We start from the raw sequence: 20164 nt of genomic DNA, 5'->3' as shown, positions 1-20164 counted from the left end.
AGCCTCCCAGAGTGCTAGGATTCATCAGTTAATTCTAATGCTGATAGAGGATGCACCAAGTATAACAGGAAAATGATTGGTTGACTCTACCAGGCTGGAAAACACCAAAGAACAGCATACCTGACTGGAGGCATTGCCTTATCTTCCAGTATCCTTCCATCTATCACTCTGAATGTGTCTTCTCTGTCATTACATGATAGCCACCCCCACACTCTACATTATTTTATTTACTAAGTTCTTTAAGCCATAGCTTTATTGAAAAAACTCTAAAATTTTTAATTTTTTTTGTTTTTGATTACCAGATGTATTGTAGAAACTGAAAATTTAGAAGAAAGAGTAGCTGTGGTGAGTCGAATAATTGAAATTCTACAAGTCTTTCAAGAGCTGAATAACTTTAATGGTGTCCTTGAGGTTGTCAGTGCCATGAACTCATCACCTGTTTACAGACTAGACCACACATTTGAGGTAGGTGTTTTTAAAATGAACTTTCATTCTCTATTATAAAAATTAGGATTTTAACAATTTTGATCTTCAATTTTAAAATGTCTCATCTGTCTTTTCAGTAGCAGGTTAAGAGATGGAATTATCAAAATTACATAATGAATTGATTGCTTTTTAAAAAATAGGGCATTCCCATTAAAATGCATTTACAGGTTCCAGCCTAATTTAGAAAAAGAAAAAATTTCAGCACTTAATTTGTTGTATAAATGTATAATTAAATGCTCACATAACTTAGGAATGGCAAGATAAACTGGACTGACTGCTGTCACACATACACACTTACATTTCTTTTAAGTTTGTACTGGGGTCTATGAAGGTAGTTTGTTTGAAGCAGTATTACAATTTTAGAATTAAACTGACACTGTTGTGTTTGAGCCTTATTATTAATCTGATATTTTTTGGTATGACCTGTGATTCCTTTTGTAAATGTATGCCTCCTAAATATTTTTCTTCTTGTAGCAAATACCAAGTCGCCAAAAGAAAATTTTAGAAGAAGCTCATGAATTGAGTGAAGATCACTATAAGAAATATTTGGCAAAACTCAGGTCTATTAATCCACCATGTGTGCCTTTCTTTGGTAAGTATTTCTTTCTGAATTTTTATTGCATTTCTAGATAAAATAGACACTTTTTTTCATTAAATGACTGAATAATTACATGTGTAATATGCCACAGAAAATATTTATTTAACAAATATTTAGCACCTGAATCCCTTTGGAATTTTTCTCTATTAGGACTTTTTAAGATCAAGTCCAATATATATATATTTCATTTTCTATTTTCATTTTGAGTATCCATTAGATATTATATAATACTTGTGTTTTATCCTCATAGAAAGCTTTTTAATTAAATTTTAATAAATTACAAAAGAGGCTTGACCATACTCAACCATAATCATTTTTTTTATAAACAGTTGCACATGGCTAAAAATTATTGTGCATGTGTCCTTGGGCCAACCTTAGGCACATCAATTTTTTATTCTCTTCGTCTGCTCTTTTTTTCCCCCCTCTGCATTAAAGGAAGGAAGTACCTTTTTCTTCCTTTTAAGACTGAGTCTACCATCTGAATCTCCCTTTCTGTAGTTTTCTTTGTCTTCTTCCATCATTTATTTCCTGTCCTTCATATCTATAATCTCTCTTTCATTCTCTGCCTATGTATATGCTATCATGAGAAATTATGGCCTCTATCACACTATTTGGTGTTTATTCTTTTTCATATGTGGCATAATTTTGCCTGTTCCTTGTCTGTATCTATTTTTTTCTATATAGTTTTAAGTTACATCATACATAGCAATGTTAAATCCTGATATTTTTCAATTAACATATTGTCCAACATTTTATTGTTTAGGCTTCATACCAACCACTTTTGTATTTACTTCTAATCTTTTGCTATATATATTGTATTTCATTGTAATTATATGATGCGTGCCTATTATAGTTTACTTTTTTCACTTATATCCTAATTATATTTTTGTATTTTATTAAATAATTTTCATAATAATTAAGAATGGCTTTATGGAATAATATTCCATAAAGTTGACATGACAATTTGTTTAACCATTACCTTATGATTGGACACACTGTTTCTTGTCTTTTTGCTTTCTTTAATAATGTTATGATTAATATCTTCATTTATACCTTTTTCTGTTTTTGAGAATATCTTCTTGAGATAGATAACCAGAAGAAGAATTACAGTAGTTCCCCCTTTATCCTTGGTTTGGCTTTCCACAGTTTCAGTTACCTATATTCAGCTGTGGTCCAAAAACAAGATATTTTAAGAGGGCAAGAGAAAGACCACAGTTGCATAACATTTATTACAATGTACTGTAATAGTTCTACTTTAATATTAATATTAAATTTAATATTATTGTTAATCTACTGTGCCTAATTGATAAATTAAGCTTTGTCATAATTATGTATCTATGAGAAAAGATAGAGTGTATATATGGGTTTGGTGCTATTCATGGTTTCAGGTATCCACTGGGGGTCTTGGAAGGTATCCCCCTTGGATAAGGAGAGACTGCATAAGTTAAAAGGTGTCAGTTTTTTAACTCTAGTACATACTGCTAAGTTGCTTTCTGAAAAGCTTATATTCATTTATGCTGTTATCAGAAGTGTATCAAAAAGCAAATTTCATCCCATGGTTTCCAACTTTGGATACTTCTTCCTCACCCCCACCGCCCCCCATTTCAATTATTTTCACAGATTAAAAACTACTTACTACCTATTTATTGTAATAATTTCTATTCTATGGTCATTTTTCCCATACATTTTTTTAATATTTGCATTCCCTCTTGTTCATGTTCTTTTGCATATCTTCTGCACCATTTTTACCAACTTCCTTTTAGTTTTTCTTTGTTGAAATGTATTAGTTTTAAATTATATACTCTGTCCATCTTTCTCATTATGATTCCTCTTGTTTCTAACCTTAGAAAGTTTGTATAATCTAATAATTTAATATTCAGTCATACTTTCTTCTAGCTTTTTTATAATTTTCTTAAAATTATATTTAACTCTTTTATCAAACTGAAGTCTCTTTTAGATATTAGATGAAATACCCAAATTTATTTCTCCACCAAATTGTTTATTTGTTTATTCTAGGTTTATTGAATGATTCTTTCTCCCCATATGGGACCTCCTTCTTTAATACATATTGTTACCAAATGACTTCTTATACCAGTGCCACAGTTTTAATGATTGTCACATTATAATTAGTGATTCTTAACTGGGGACAATTTATACCCCCCCAGGGAACATTTAGCAATGTTTGGAGATTTTTTTATTGTCCTAATTAGAATGGTGCTGCAGGCTTCTAGTGGGGAGAGGAGAGAGCTGTTGCTAACATGACGCTACCTAATGGCAAAGAATTACCTGGCCCAAAAGTGCCAAGGCAGAGAAACTCTGCTTTGTAATGTTTTCACAGATGATAAAGTCGGTTCTTTAATGTTTCCTCAGTATTTTCTCTTTTTTTGTTCTCAAATGCCCAGGCTTCAAGTGGTCCCCACCTCAGCCTCCCAAGTAGCTGGAATTATAGGCGTGAGCCACTGTGCTCAGCAAGTTTCTGTCAGTTTTTGTCCGTTGATTTTTCTAAGTGAAGTTTATAAGTTTGGGCCCCCAAATACTATTAGAAAAATATGTAATTTAATCTGGAAAGAATATGTATCATATTTAGCATTTCCCTTTATTAATTTTTCCTGGGTATTTTTGGTTTGAATGGCATTCATCTAGTTACCCTTAATTCCAAGAATTTTTCATTTCCTTGGGTTTTCTAAATATTGTTTGTTTATCTATAGTTCATATTTACTTTGGGAGAGTTTTCTAAATACTTAATCATGTCTACAAATAATGATACAGTGTCTCTTCCTTGGACCTTATTTCTCTTATGCTTTATAGCATTTGTCTTAGCATTAACTTCCCAAACAAAGCTTTGAAAATAACGGTAAAAATAAGCAGCTTTATCCCCGTTAGACACTTCAAAAGTAAGAAGTTCTGTATGAAACTCAGTTACAGTTGGGGATAGGTATTAATTTTGCTACTTGCTTGATTAAATGCTTTTTTTATCATGTTAGGAAAGTATCTTTCTTGCTACAGAATTGTTTCATTATTTAAAAATACTAGCATTCAGTTATATCACAAAAATCACTTTTTAATTTTCCCTATTTCAATATATCGTTCCCATTTCTATTTTTACTTGTTTTACTTTGCTTTTTTTCTTCAAAAGGATAAGATCTTAAATTTAATTATTCTCTGCTGATTTTATGAAGCTTTTTTGTCATATATTATCATAAACTCCTAGTTTTCCTGCCAACTCCCTCCCCCAAATTTTTGATATAAAAATAATGAGTACATTTTTTTTCTCTTTCTGGTAAAACATTAAAGCCATTGTTCTTAAATGTGGTAACTATGGTACCAGTTCATATAAGGGAGCTAGAAAGGATCTAGGTAGGTCTGATGTTCATTTCATTCACCCTGTTGCTCTGTTGACAAATATTTCTTTTCTTTTCTTTTTTTCTTTTTTTTTTTTTTTTTTTTTTGAGACAGTGTCTCATTCTGTTGCTGGGACTAGAGTGCCATGGCATCAGCCTAGCTCACAGCAACCTCAAACTCCTGGGGTCAAGCAATCCTTCTGCCTCAGCCTCCAGAGTAGCTGGGACTATAGGCATGCGCCACCATGCTCAGCTAATTTTTTCTTTATATTTTTAGTTGGCCAATTAATTTCTTTCTATTTTTTTAGTAGAGACAAGGTCTCACTCTTGCTCAGGCTGGTTGCGAACTCCTGACCTTGAGCGATCCTCCCACCTCTGCCTCCCAGAGTGCTAGAATTATAGGTGTGAGCCACCAACAAATATTTCTTTTTTTTTTTTGAGACAGTTGTCCAGGCTAGAGTGAGTGCTGTGGCGTCAGCCTAGCTCACAGCAACCTCAAACTCCTGGGCTTAAGCAATCCTACTGCCTCAGCCTCCCGAGTAGCTGGGACTACAGGCACGCGCCACCATGCCTGGCTAATTTTTTATATATATATCAGTTGGCCAATTAATTTCTTTCTATTTATAGTAGAGACAGGGTCTCATTTTTGCTCAGGCTGGTTTTGAACTCCTGACCTCAAGCAAACCACCCGCCTCAGCCTCCCAGAGAGCTAGGATTACAGGCGTGAGCCACCGCACCCGGCCGACAAATATTTCATGACTACCTGCTAAGTGCCAGTACTATGGCAGGTGCTTTGAAATATGAAAAATACAATCATTATACTCACTTAGCTTATATTCATGCCACTAGTGATATCCTGTGGTCTCTGGTACACAGAGACAAAAGGAAACTATATAAATAGAAAGGAGTCTCCAGAGACTATACAAATGCAGCCAACTTAAAACAATCAACCTGGTCTACAGCCTTTTGTTTGTGAGGCCTATGACTACCTAGCTGGCTAAAACTAGCCCCTGCAGACTATAGATAAACCCAAGTAAACTTTCCTCATTACCATGCTAAAGTCTCCACCCTGGGAAGAGCTATAGCTTCATCACCATAACATGCGACTTGTGTGCTAACATGACAAACTAACCACACATATGCAGCAGGAACCCCTCCCCTACATACATGCATCTTTTTCTTTCTCTACGTCCCATAAAAAAGCCCATGCCACTTTCCCTCAGATACTACTTTTAAAAAAAATATTCCAGGTATTCTTTCTTACTACAAATAATTAAAGACTCCTATCCATTCTAAGTGATGTATCCCAAGAATGGAAAAATTAGCACCACATGTATCACCATCAAATTGGTTTTAACTGATCAACACCTAAGTGCACATATAGCAATAACATTCATTAGGTATCAGGCAGGTGGGGGGAAGGGGGTGGGTATATACATACATAATGAGTGCAATGCACACCGTCTGGGGGATGGACATGCTTGAAGCTCTGACTGGGGTTGGGCGCAAGGGCAATATACATAACCTAAGCTTTTGTACCCCCATAATATGTTGAAATTAAAAAAAAAAAACAAAAAACCTCATACTGGTCAAGACCCATGTTCTTATAAAAAATCATTTATTCCCAGGCAAACAAACCCCAATCTTTAGGGTAACAAAACCTCAGGGCCTGTTCACTGGACTCTTTGGCACCTGTTGTCCCATCTCCCTGATAGTTGGGTATTGATTCATACAAACTGAACTCTCTGAAGTACTCTCTCAGATCTTTATAAACTTAACTGATCTTTATAACATGGTCTTAAATGGAAAAAAGGAGGTTTCAGACCTATATTTTGGGTATGATTTCAGTAAGGTGTTTTAAGCTGAGCTGTGTGATCTAGTGAGTGAATACAAATATGTGTAGGTAGTTTGATAGGTACAGAGACAGCCCACCTGCCAGCCTTCCTACCCTTTCTCTTCACCTTCCTGGTTATTGAGCTTCTGTTCTTTTAAAATAGTTTATCTACAGCTATTCCTGGACAGTTCTGCTGCTCCAGGAAGATCTTTGCTACTCTCAAGCTATGAGTCCCTGGAGTTCGTCAGGCAACTTTTTATGGTTCTGATCCAGTGGGTAGAGCTAGATGTTATCACTGCATCTGAATTCTGTATGGTCTATAGAGTAGTTTATAGATACTCCTTCCAGATTCTTAATTCTGGATACTGTTTTTCAAACTCCTTCTATGAGGGAGTGTCAGAGGTAGTAGCGGACACTTCTATTTCCTCTTATCATCTTACCAGAATTCATATTCAAGTCTTTTGCTGGCATTGCTACCATTTACAGAATAAAAGTAGGGCAATTTCTCCTTCCAAAGCACTGCTAGACTTCTGTTCTATATCTCAGTTTTTCTCTGTATGGAGAAAATGTTCTGCTCATAGGTAGGCTGGATATGTGGGCAAACTAACATTTCCTCTAAGGTAAAAGGATGTACCTTAACCAAATTTGTCATCTGTGCATAAACTATAGCAGTAGCTTTGCTCTTTCCTCTTACATAGCTCGGATCTTATGTCCTCCTTTCTTTTCGTAAATTTGGTTTGTCTCCACTCGAGCTTTCCAGCTATTTAAGAATTGATTCTCACATCCTGGTTTATTCTTTAAATGTCTCTCTTCTATTTTAAAATAATATGCTTCTTTCATTCACTCAAAATCATTGTTGAAGGTCAAGCATTGGTGGCTCACACCTGTAAATCCTAGCACTCTGGGAGGCCAAGGCGGGATTGCTTGAACTCAGGATTGAGACTAGCCTGAGCAAGAGTCAGACCCCATGTCTACTAAAAATAGCCAGGTGTCATGGCAGGTGCCTGTAGTCCCAGCCACAAAGGAGGCTGAGGCAGAAGGATCACTTGATCCCAGGAGTTTGAGGTTGCTGTGAGCTATGATGACACACTGCATTCTACCTGGGGTGACAGAGTGAGACTCTGTCTCAAAAAAATTTTTTGTTGTTGTTGTTAAATGCCTCTTATGTGCCATACCTAGGGCTAGGTGCTGAGAATAGACAAATAAGACTAGTTCCATAGTTTCTGCTCCCTTAAAAGAGCAGAAAAATAAATTATAGTACTACGTAATAAGTATAAACACTATATTGTAGAAACGTGTAAATCAAAGTGTGGACAAAGGGCTATGGGAACCTGGAACCCTGAGCAGCCACTTTGTCCTGGTAAGCTTGAGAAAGGAATCAGCAAAGAGGTGAAACCTTATCCTTCTTTATTATTTATGTCATAATGCTCTGCTTTCCCTTTCCTTAGAGTAGCTGCCTTCAGAGTACGGGATAGAAAATGATCTATTGAAGTACAGGAATAAGTAGATCTACTTATATTTTAAAAAAAGAAAAAGCAAAGAAAAATTTAAGCTTTACTAGTATATAATACTCAGGTCTATATTATACATATACATATTTATATGTACTACATTTTTATTCAAATTATATATATATATATTTTTTTTTTTTTGAAGGCGTATGCTGAAACATTTTTTTACTGATGTAGTGTAGGATCAACAAAGCTTGGACATCACTGCTATGATTTTTTGTTCTTTTAACTAGCCATCAGTTAGGCATAAAATAATTTCCAAATTTTATCCTGAACTATCCCAAAGTGCTACACTCAAGTGTGCTTTAACACCTATGACATCCCCATCAACTTACTATTCCCCCTGTATTCCCATTTGTCAGTCATCACACCATCAGTCCTCCCCACCCCCAGTCACCCAAGCACACTGCCCCTATCTCCTCCCCAAACCAGTTAATCAGTTCTTAGGGAGTCTACCTCTTAAATATTTATCCCCTTCCCTCTCCCCATAGACTCCAGAGCAGCTGTCATCATCTCACTATTGTTAACCTACTAACTGTTCTTCCTATTTGTGGTCTTAACTCCTTCCAACCCATTGCTTCACAAGTACAACTAGAGTAATCCTTTTAGAATGCAGGGATGCTTATATCTCCTATTTACTCCTGGATAAAAGTTAAGCACCTTAACAAAAGGCACTATATGACCTATGCCAAGTCTACTACCCACAGACTCTTCTGCAGGTGGGCCATCAATTTATGACCAATATGAAAAGTTGATTTTAGCTGTCATTGAATATGCACAGTCTTACTGACATGTTTGTCAAACTGAACATTGAGCTAAGTGGATCATGCAACTTGTATAAAGAAGAGTATGATTGGCTGAAAGTAAACAAGCCAAATAACAGACAGATGTGGAAAACAAAAGAACCTGTGTTTACCAAACACACAGTAACTTTGTCTTGTGAATGTATCATCAAGAGTGGCCTAGGTGCTAAGAAATAGTCAAGTAACTAATACACTTAATAACTGGATGCTTTTTAAAAACCAAACAGGCTTTGATGTCAGTCATATTCCCTTATTGCTGATTTGTTCAATATTGAGTTGAATCATTTAATCTTTTCAAGAGTGTAGCCAAAAATTCTAGTATTTAAAAGTATACCTCTACCACAAAAGCCTTTAGAGCCCCTAATCTAGCCCTTGCCTACGTCTACCCACATATCTTGCCACTCTTCCTCCACCCCACGCACCAAACCCCTATGTGATGCACAACCTATGTGTAGCCATATTATCTCTAAATATGCCTGTCAAGCCTCCTCACAAATCAGTGGCTTTATATACATCACTGCTTTTCTTGGAATGCCCTTCTATCTTATTCTATTCCTTAAACTTCTCATTTTTTTCAGACTTATTCTAAGTATCACCTTGTCTCTGATGCTTTTTCTAATCCTACCAGCTCAAGACAGAGTTAGGAATACCTCCTTTGTATTTCCATAGCATCTTATGTATTACCACTAACATAGCACCTCCTAATATATAGCACTTACCAAATTGTACTGTAGTAGTCCACAATTCAAAGCTCTGGGCTCCTTGAGGTCAGGGACACCTTGAGCACTGGACTCCTTGAGGTCTTTTTCATCTTTGTATCTGCAGTATCTCATGCAGTATTTGGCATACAGCAGAAACTCAGTACACGTGTATTGAGTGAATGAACTCAGATATCCACACCTCCCCCTTTTTTCCCCCAAAGCAAATCAGTACTTTGGGGGAAAATGCAGAAGCTTAAGAGTATAGCACAAGATGCAATAGCAACATCAACAATCACCACCATAGAAAATTAATACTTACTTTTGTCAGTCCCAATTCTAAGCCTATATGTAAATTAACTCATTTATTTCTCACAGCAACCCTCTCATTTTACAGATGAGAAAACTAAGGCACACAGAGACCCGGCTATTTGTACAAGATCACACAAGTAGAAAGCAGCAGAGCTGGCTCCAAAACCTTTATGCTAGAATAGAAAGGAACTGAAGTGGTCTGGTACTAGAAGGCTGTATGAAGAACTAAAGTGCCTGTTATTTTGCTGCTTCTCCTCCTCATCCTATGCACAACCTGTAGTGATGGGGAAACAGGAACTCAGTTACCAGTTACCACTAAGTCTTAGAATGATTGAAGACCAGAATATACATATATTATATACAGTGCTGTGTTTGATAGGTTTGCAAATCCTTCCACATTTCCATGAATAAGACTATCTAAATAGTACTACCTCTGAATTGCAAATTATAACAACCTACAGTGGGGCCTCCAGAGCTAAGTAAACAGAAAATGTGATCCTCTGACTTAGCATTTTCCCCATTTGCCAAAAATATGTGTCATTAATGATGGGGTTATTCTTAAAGTTCTTTTAACAAAACTGTGATTTATGTCCAATAACCTATTTATTAAACTTGGTCTCCCTTTTTCCTGGTTATCTATAAAATCTCCCTTTTTCTCGATTATCTATAAAATTTAAGTCTTTCACAGAAGAATGATACTTACAAAAATGTTTCTCTTGATATTTACTTAGCTTGTTGTTTTTCACAGCATAGAAATCTGAGCCTTGATTCTTTAGTTATGGTGACTAAAATGGTACAGTGTCATATGCCCACGATTAATGAAAAAGAAAAAAACTTGCTTTTTTCCTTCCTTATCCTTGAAATAATTTCATTATATTATCTTCTAGGAATTTATCTCACTAATATCTTGAAAACAGAAGAAGGCAACCCTGAGGTCCTAAAAAGACATGGAAAAGAGCTTATAAACTTTAGCAAAAGGAGGAAAGTAGCAGAAATAACAGGAGAGATCCAGCAGTACCAAAATCAGCCTTATTGTTTACGAGTAGAGTTAGACATCAAAGTAAGTTGAATTAAAGACACATATTTCTGATTAAGTTTATAAACCTTCTGATAAAGGGCAGGTTTATTTTGTAGGGGAGAAAAGGGGAAATAAAATAAATAATTCAGATTTTATGTTAAGTATTTTCTTAAATTATTTTCATGAATTTCAAACTAAATTTATAATATTAACAATTATTTCTTTGCATTTATTTTAGAGGTTCTTTGAAAACTTGAATCCAATGGGAAATAGCATGGAAAAAGAATTTACAGATTATCTTTTCAACAAATCCCTAGAAATAGAACCACGAAACCCTAAGCCTCTCCCAAGATTTGTAAGCATTCATGTATTTATATTTCTCTTACATTTATGCATTTTCTTGTGCTTGTCATCTACATCTGGTGATGTTATCACTAACATATGTGTTACATAGGTAGCTTTCTATAAGGGCATTCCAGGATGAAGTACACATGTGATAGTTAAAAGTAATAAAGAAGTGCTGAATAAATATGCCAGAGATATCCCACTTTTTCTAAATAAATGAACATTAATATTAATTTGAATAAATCTTGATATGATAGATGATGAAATTGAACAAATATGTAAATTTTTTATTGTCTTTGGTTTTACCCAAAAAAAAATGTTACTCAAGATTTATACTAAGGACAGGAAATTTAATGAATTTATCCTAGATTCATTTAAATATATTTACTTATATGACTTTTTAGAAGTAATGACTTGTTAGAACTATTAACCATGAAGAATCATTAGCCAGAAAAATACAAATGCCACAAACCTAACACACACAAATGAACACAGGCAATTTAATGCATTTGTGAACAGCTCAAATGATCCTAATGGTATCACTGTATCGTAGCATAGTAAGGCATTATAATTCATAATGATGATCTTATTTTTTCCAGCAAGGTTAAATTTGCTCAAAATAGTCTGGGTTGTTCCCCCTACCACCCCACCTCCCGTGTTTATTTATAAAATAGTCTGTTTTAAAAGCCAGCGAAATATACACTTTAGAATATTTCTACCCAAAATTATTAAAAAAGCAAATACTCTGGTATTTATAAGACAAAAACTCAGTTATTTAAAGAAATTCATTCCCTAAACAGTTTATATAATCCAGGCTTTAGCAAGATGGAATGTTGATGCTTTGACTTAGATACTTGGATTTGAATCATTATGTAACTTCCATATTAGTGATTGAGGATTTTCCTAGACTTCAGTTGAATTTTAACAGGCACGTACAGAGTAACCTGCCTTTTCTACTGTAGTGTTTTAAATATTGTCTTTCTTTTGATATGTCTACAGCCAAAAAAATATAACTATCCCCTAAAATCTCCTGGTGTTCGTCCATCAAACCCAAGACCAGGTACCATGAGGCATCCCACACCTCTGCAGCAAGAGCCAAGGAAAATTAGTTACAGTAGGATCCCTGAAAGTGAAACAGAAAGTACAGCATCTGCACCAAATTCTCCAAGAACACCATTAACACCTCCTCCTGCTTCTGGTGCTTCCAGTACCACAGATGTTTGCAGCGTCTTTGACTCTGATCATTCAAGCCCTTTTCACTCAAGTAGGTGCTAAACTTTTAAATGTATTAAGGTATTTATTAGCACTATACATGCTAGAGGTAAAAAAAAGAATCTCTGATTTTGTGTGTGTGTGTGAATTTGTAGACAAGTGCATTTCAAAAGATATTATTATATCAAATATAAGACAAATTCTAAACTCCAGCAACCTTCAATTTTTAAAAAATCTGCTGGAACAGATATAATAAATTATAAATATAATATAATAAAATAATATAATTTATAAATTTATTATACTTTACTGAAAGGCCTGGTTGTAAAATTGGTAATTTAAACTTCATTTGAGCATTTCACGATGCATTCCTCATATCCAGAAGAAACTAAGATAATTAAAATCTGCAAAGAATGTCAGTGCTGTGTTTCAAATGCTGCCTCCAAAAGTATTACATAGGTTGTATATTCCTAATTCAGAAATCTGAAATCTGAAATGCTCCAAAATCCAAAACTTTTTGAGTGCCAATGTGCCACTCAAAGGAAGTGCTCATTGAAGGACTTTGTATTTTCGGATTAGGGATCCTACACCAGTAGGTATAATGCAATAATCCAAAATCCAAAACACTTCTGGTCCTAAGCATTTCAGGTAAGGAATGCTCAACCTGTATTTGAATACTACTCAGGGTACGCCACCATCCAGTCCCCACCAAATTCTGCAGTAGCTTTTCATTTTGCAGTGTATCCAATTCGAACTCCTAATTAACCCTTTCTCAGCCTACCCCGTGGTACCCTGATGGTATACAGTGCTGGCTAGTACACTGCCTATGCTTTTCAGCACAGCCATACAAATCTTACAGACTGCATACTATTGCTTATCCCTCTTTTATTTGTAGACCAGCACTATCTTATAGAAATATAATGTGAACCACATGTATAAGTGTAAATGTCTAGTAGCCACATTAGAAAAAGCAAAAATAATTTTTAATAATATATTTTATTTAGCCCAGTATATTAAAAAATTGTCATTTCAACATGAAATGAATATAATATTACTGAGATATTTTACATTCTTCTTTTTGTTCTAAAGCTTTAAAATCCAATGTGCATTTTATACTTACAGCACATCTCAATTTGGACAAGCCACAGTCAAATGCTCAAAAATTATGTGTGGCTGCCAAACTGTACAGCTCTCAACTCTACCCTTTGAAGAGGCTACCTTTTAAATCTAGGTCACCATTAATTTTCTAATTAATTGCATGTGGAGCTTTACAGCTCTTCTGAGAACACACAACCGTTTTTCATTCATTTATCACAAAATCAAACTTGAATCCAGTCACCTTTTGCCTTTTCATTACCACTTCTACATACTCTTCCCATTGGCTGTCTTAGTTCGATGTGCTGATCAAGTTCCGCCCTAGTATATGACATAATAGAATCCAGTAAGGAGACAGCATGAGATTATTATGGGGGAGGTTGAGAAGCATTAACCTAGGAGTGAGAAATCAGGTTTGTCATCCCAGTCTGCTAGTGAGCTTTCTGATTTTAAATAAAATACTTTTTCTGTGCCTTCTTGGGATCAAATTAGATTAAGGTTCTCTCAGTTGAAAGAACCTAACTAAAAATCTACATAAAATAATTCTTTGGAGGTACATTATTTTGACATTTGGTTCAGAATACTATTTGTTTATTCCTATAGTGTACATACATTTGCAGACCAGCATTCTGTCTTGTCTTCGTACCATCTAAAGTGAATTTGGCTTGAGAATAATGCAACTTGGATTTATTTGGTGACTGGGATCATGGAGTCATGTTATACACATAGTAAGCTGCCATATATTTTTCATAAGTTCAAACAGACACAGATAAAAAAATTCCCATTTATTCTCCCCAACTTCCAACTCCCTAAATTAAGTAATAAAATGAACCCAGATTCTTTTTCAGTATATCTGACCTAAAATCATTATTTATTCTGACCCATTTAACTGTTTGCAGGATTTTTCCCTTAGAGCAGACAGCTATGGGTCTAATTATAAAGATTCTCAAATAAGTGAATTATTGAAACCACATGAAAGCTGTTAATTGCAAATTCTACTTCTCTTAGTTTAAGTAGCTACAAATAGAAAAGGAAAAACAGAAGATAAGCACATTAAGTTCTTTACTAGTGCTGAATCTTTAAATGATTAATAAAACAGGGAAGAAGGAATCATTCTGGAATGCGGTGCTCTGGACCAGTGCTTTCTAAGATGTGGCAGTGGACCAGTATTAACTTAAACAGCTGGGCAGGTGGAGAATACATTGAGGAGTTAGGCTTTGTAATCTTAGACTTGAGGCTTCTCTCAATTTTTCTTTTTTTGTGATAAAGAAAATTCGTATAACTACTCCCATTGCTTTTAGTAAAAACTTATCAGCAGCCTATGTGTATTAAAAGTCCTCACCTGCTTTTGACTCCACTTCTGCCTAACAGATCTGCTACTACTGTGGAGATCACCTGAGTCTCTAACTTGCTACCAACCATTTTGCCACCAGAGTGAATACCTACTTCCTGTTTCCCTCAGGGCCTGGCAGGAAGACTGCAGTCATATCATCTGAACACATTCCACTCAATACAAAGCAGCAGATAGTTACACTGCTTAAATTTTTCAAAAGGCCAAGTTTGACTACAATTTTTTTAAATAAATCCTAATGCTGTTCTTTTTTACTCTTATAGTTTTTTTTCCCCCAAATAATCTTTTAAACCTATATAGTTCTTTCAGCCAGTATGTGTTGCATATCTTACTCCTTGCTAAGCATTTACATGTCTTCTATGGGAAAACTTGCAGTCTTACTAAGAAATTAAAAATAATCATAGTACAAAGAGAATCATAGTTAAATGCTAAATGAGTGGTGAAGACAAAAATACTATAAGTTTACAGAAAGATGACCTCAGAATGGACAAGAATAGTCACGGAAAGCTTTATGGTAAAGTCAAAGAAGGAAGAGAACTGACCACCTACTTAGTGTTGCCATTTATAACCTCACATTCAAAGTCCTGCTCCACAGCTTGCCCTGGCCAGGTCCACCAATGAATGAGGTAATAATGACAGTGCCTAGGAAAAGAGAAAAGACCACCTGGCTCACTACTTTGTTTCTGCTGCTAACACAGAGAGGGGAAAATGAAGTAATGCTTGTTACCTTCCTGTTTGAAGATTGCCTAGTCATAAAATATAGGCCAGAGGTCTGACCTGGTCTATGTGCTGGAGAGGAATTTTGTCTCCATTTCTTAGTAGAGGAAGGTTTAACAAGAAAAAGATGTATCACAAGCATTTCAAGCAGAAATGCAAGGCTTTTCTTCATGGAAGATTACTGTAGGTGATGAGTTTCTAATCTCAAAAACATTTGCATTTATTTACCAGGCTTTTGTAAGTTTAAGAAGTTATCCATAATTTATGTCATTTATGCCATTTTTTTTCTATAGGAAAATGCTTATTTCTATTTCAAGAATGACTCCTTTATAAACTCGGGATTGTCTTCAACAGTGGTTTCAACCCTGAGTGTATTGTATAATCCCTTGGGGAGCTTTAAAAAAATACCTAGGTGTAGTCTATACTAGACTGGAATTGGTACCTGGGTATCAGAATTTTTAAAAACTCCCAAGGGGATTCTAATGTTCAGTTGGTCTGTTATCTGGAATTTATATTTAATAAATTAATACTACTTTTTAGATAACTGGATTTCACTGCTAAGTTATTATCAATAAATTTGTTGAGTATCTAGCTAACAAGAATTTCTAGCATATATTTCTTGATTACAGCATGTAAAATTCTAAAAGAATTTTTTATAGCATTTTCCAGGCAACCAGACCAGGCAACTTAATATAAAGTAAAAAATCAGAGAACCTCAAATTTACCAAATGTATGAATCTAAGCCTATGCTATATAAAACATGATCAAAGCCAAGTTTACATCTGTGTACCTATGTCTATTCATATGTATAATTATTCTTTCAAAAGACTGCAGCTTGTAACAGCTGAGCTTTATGTTTTTATTTTATTCCTATATTGTACTAAGTGCACTACCACATGTTTTTGAGGCTTATCTCCAGGAGTTATATTTATTTAGTTTTCAAGAAAAGCAGGAAATATATAAGCAGGTAAACACTAGAGCTGAATATTCCCTTAATCCCTATCATGTCATAGGTGCCTAACAGTGAAGAAAATCATTGACAGAGCAATAGCTTCATATAATTTTAGAATGTAAAAATGAATTTTAATCTTCTGAGAGGTAGTTTATTAGAATTAGCTGGATTGCTACAGTTAGTAATCATGGGTTCCAAATAAATACTAGCACATATGGAAAGGAGGTAATGGGACAGATTATTTGAAATTTGGCCTCAGGGAAATAAGACCACTGTGTCTATATAAGCAATCAAGTTAATAGAAGTTGTGCCGGCTCAACCTAGAATATAAAATTATTTCCCCTGGCTAAATAAGCCTGAATAAACAAATGTTCCAAATTATGAGTGATTGCCTATTGTGCAAAAAAAAAAAAAAAAAAAAAAGATGAGAGAAAGAGAAATCTGAATTTTTCTTTTCCTCTTTTATTTATTTATTTATTTTATTTTTTGAGACAGAGCCTCACTCTGTCACCTTGGGTAGAGTGCAGTGGTTTCATCCGAGCTCACTGCAACCTCAAACTCCTGGGCTCAAGCGATCCTCCTGTCTCAGCTTCCCGAGTAGCTAGAACTACAGGCACACACTACCTTGCCCAGCTGATTTTTTCTAGTTTTTTGTAGAGACGGGGTCTCGCTCTTGCTCAGGCTGGTCTTGAACTCCTGGCCTCAAGCCATCCTCCTGCCTCAGCCTCCTAGAGTGCTAGGATTATAGGCATGAACCACTGCACCTGGCCAAAGAAATCTTAATTTTTAAAAATCAGCTCAGTTTAGTGTTAGAGGAATTATTTTAGTCTCTTGGGTATTATCTGTTCCATATGTTGTTAACATGAGGTAGTGTAACATAAATAATTATATTGATTTATAGCTAATATAGATCATCTAGCCTTTTGTCTCAATTTTCCTGCTTTAATGCTCTTGGGGCTCTCTCTGGCTTTAGATTTTTATTTTTTTATTTTTAATTTTTATATTTTATTTTTATGTATGTAAGTATGTATGTATGTATGTATTTTGACACAGAGTCTCACTCTGTTGCTCAAGCTGGAGTGCAGTGGCATGATCATAGTTCACTGTAACCTCAAACTCTTGGGCTCAAGCGTTCCTCCCAGCTCAGCCTTCCCAGTAGCTGGGACAACAAACAGTTCTATGCCACTACCCCCAGCTAATTATTTTTTATTTTTATTTTTTTTACATACAAGGTCTTGCTATGTTGCCCAGGCTAGTCTTGAACTCCTGGGCTCAAGTAGTCCTCTTGTCTTTGCCTCCAAAAGTGCTAGGATTACAGACATGAGCCACCATGTCCAGCTTCAATTTTTTTTTTTAAGGAATTAATATTGTTGAAATCAGACATTCTAAATTTATCAGTGAGTTTCCTACACAAAATGAGTCTAGACACCAAATGTTTGTTAACTTTTTTAAAAAGTTTATGAATATAGTAGGAAAAAAGTCACTTTCATGCTTGTTTTTTTTTTTTTTTTTTTTTTTTTTTGAGACAGAGTCTCGCTTTGTTGCCCAGGCTAGAGTGAGTGCCGTGGCGTCAGCCTAGCTCACAGCAACCTCAAACTCCTGGGCTCGAGTGATCCTTCTGCCTCAGCCTCCCGGGTAGCTGGGACTACAGGCATGCGCCACCATGCCCGGCTAATTTTTTATATATATATCAGTTGGCCAATTAATTTCTTTCTATTTATAGTAGAGACGGGGTCTCGCTCTTGCTCAGGCTGGTTTTGAACTCCTGACCTTGAGCAATCCGCCCGCCTCGGCCTCCCAAGAGCTAGGATTACAGGCGTGAGCCACAGCGCCCGGCCCATGCTTGTTTTAATATCCAAGCTCTAGTTATTTTATGATGAGAATATATGCCCCAAGAATATTTTTCAAAGATATATAACAATATTAGTAAGAAACTCTCTTTTATTTTTCAATTTATATAAAATAAATTTATTTATTGTTTCACAAGTTTGAGTTTTCAAAATAATCTTTTATAAGTGACATATTTCTATACGTCCAGCTGAATTTTTGCTTGAGTTTATACATTTTTAAGTTTTCCAGTAATGTAGGGATATTTGTTTTTTCATGAATACCTTTCATTTAATTATAACATCAAGTATTAAACCTAAAGGTATCTTCAAAATTCCCAATATGATATTAATTCAATTATTTTTTCTTCTCAAAAGTAAGTAGTAATGAGCTTTTTACCACAAACTGTTACAACATTTTTTAAAACTAGGGTGACAAGAGTAACATTTTCATCATAAATATAAATTTTCACAGATGAGTTGGATATATCAATGAAAGAAAAAAAAATCTACTTTCTCTTGTTTCCTTTCACAGGCAACGATACCGTCTTTATCCAAGTTACACTGCCCCATGGCCCAAGTTAGTATATTTGGTTTAAGACTCATAATTCTGCTTTGGCTTTAAAAATCAAACCAAGTATAAACTTTCCTATTAAACTCTTCTTGGGTCTGGCAGCACTGGTACCTTGCTTGCAACATTCTAAAAGTGAGGCCTTCACTTGTGCTATCTTTTGATCATAAATGATTTGCTTAAATTTATATACTTTTCATGCTTTTTGTAAACCTTTTTTTTTTCCTCTTAAAAGAACTTATTAAATAAGTGGCTTCTACATTTAATCTTTTTTATCTTTTCCAACTATAGACTTCTAGATAAATGTTAATGCTCAACTTTGGGGGAAAAAAGCAAAAGCATGCATGCGCGTATGGGAATGCTGGCAGCTACATGCAGTGTCTAAAGCACAAAATACACTTAGCCTGGTGGCAGCATAGATTGTAGGCAAATAACTGCTTTTGACTTTAGAAGACCCGTATTATAATTGTAACTATTTAAAGTATAGCCTAAATATTCACCACTAATAAAAAACTTCCATTGTAGCTATTTGTATTTAATTTTAAAGTAAACTAACAATTCACTAAATTCTATTATTTTAATTATTTTAAGCTAATAGATTAATACTTTTTGCTGTCCTTTCATACAAGTGATTTCAAAATGTATACAATAGAAAGTACTAGTTATAAGTGAAATTAACTGTATCTAGTCTCTTAAGAAAAAAGGTGGGTGATCAAAATGTTGATCATTTGAATAATGTCAGTGCACAAAGTACTCTTTTTAAGATCTGTATTATAACATTTAATTGACAAAACAAAAAGCTTAATGTTTAAAAGACACAAAGAACCTACTGAGTATAATTTTGAATGATTAAGTACTGTTTCATATCTTTTTTTTTTTTTTTTGAGACAGAGTCTCGCTTTGTTGCCCAGGCTAGAGTGAGTGCCGTGGCGTCAGCCTAGCTCACAGCAACCTCAAACTCCTGGGCTCGAGTGATCCTTCTGCCTCAGCCTCCCGGGTAGCTGGGACTACAGGCATGCGCCACCATGCCCGGCTAATTTTTTATATATATATCAGTTGGCCAATTAATTTCTTTCTATTTATAGTAGAGACGGGGTCTCGCTCTTGCTCAGGCTGGTTTTGAACTCCTGACCTTGAGCAATCCGCCCGCCTCGGCCTCCCAAGAGCTAGGATTACAGGCGTGAGCCACAGCGCCCGGCCACTGTTTCATATCTTAATAGTATTCATAAACTAGCTAACAACATACATTGTCGTCTTCCAAAGTATAATTATTTATATGCCTGCATTATTTCCTTATGGTTAAGATCAGAAACTCTATTCCCAGGGACTATCCAATAAGGAAAGGGAAATTCTATACTAATAAAGTCAAAGGAAAAAAATGAGCCCATCACAAAGCTTAAAAATTATGATTCCAAAGATTTTCAATAGCTTGCTATTTCTCCCAGACATCTGAGAATCAGAACCAATTAAAAATACCAAGAATAGATTACTAGT

At 35.1% G+C, this 20164-nt stretch overlaps 1 protein-coding gene across 4 annotated transcripts in view; it reads left to right on the top strand.

Annotated features, from left to right (window-relative positions):
* Positions 1-20164, top strand: part of SOS1 (SOS Ras/Rac guanine nucleotide exchange factor 1) — a 140857-nt gene that overhangs the window by 114398 nt on the left and 6295 nt on the right. For 3 of the 4 annotated variants that reach the window (XM_076000691.1, XM_076000690.1, XM_012788505.2), the window contains 6 exons: positions 303-465; positions 961-1078; positions 10471-10643; positions 10840-10956; positions 11946-12210; positions 18635-18679. In XM_076000691.1, the coding sequence (XP_075856806.1) occupies positions 303-465; positions 961-1078; positions 10471-10643; positions 10840-10956; positions 11946-12210; positions 18635-18679 (881 nt within the window). The remainder of the gene's footprint in view (positions 1-302; positions 466-960; positions 1079-10470; positions 10644-10839; positions 10957-11945; positions 12211-18634; positions 18680-20164) is intronic. The other variant, XM_076000689.1, reaches the window with a different exon arrangement.

Source organism: Microcebus murinus, chromosome 3 (assembly GCF_040939455.1).
Source record: "Microcebus murinus isolate Inina chromosome 3, M.murinus_Inina_mat1.0, whole genome shotgun sequence".
In the NCBI taxonomy this organism is placed as follows: Eukaryota; Metazoa; Chordata; class Mammalia; order Primates; family Cheirogaleidae; genus Microcebus; species Microcebus murinus.
This window is presented reverse-complemented; position numbering and strand designations above follow the sequence as displayed.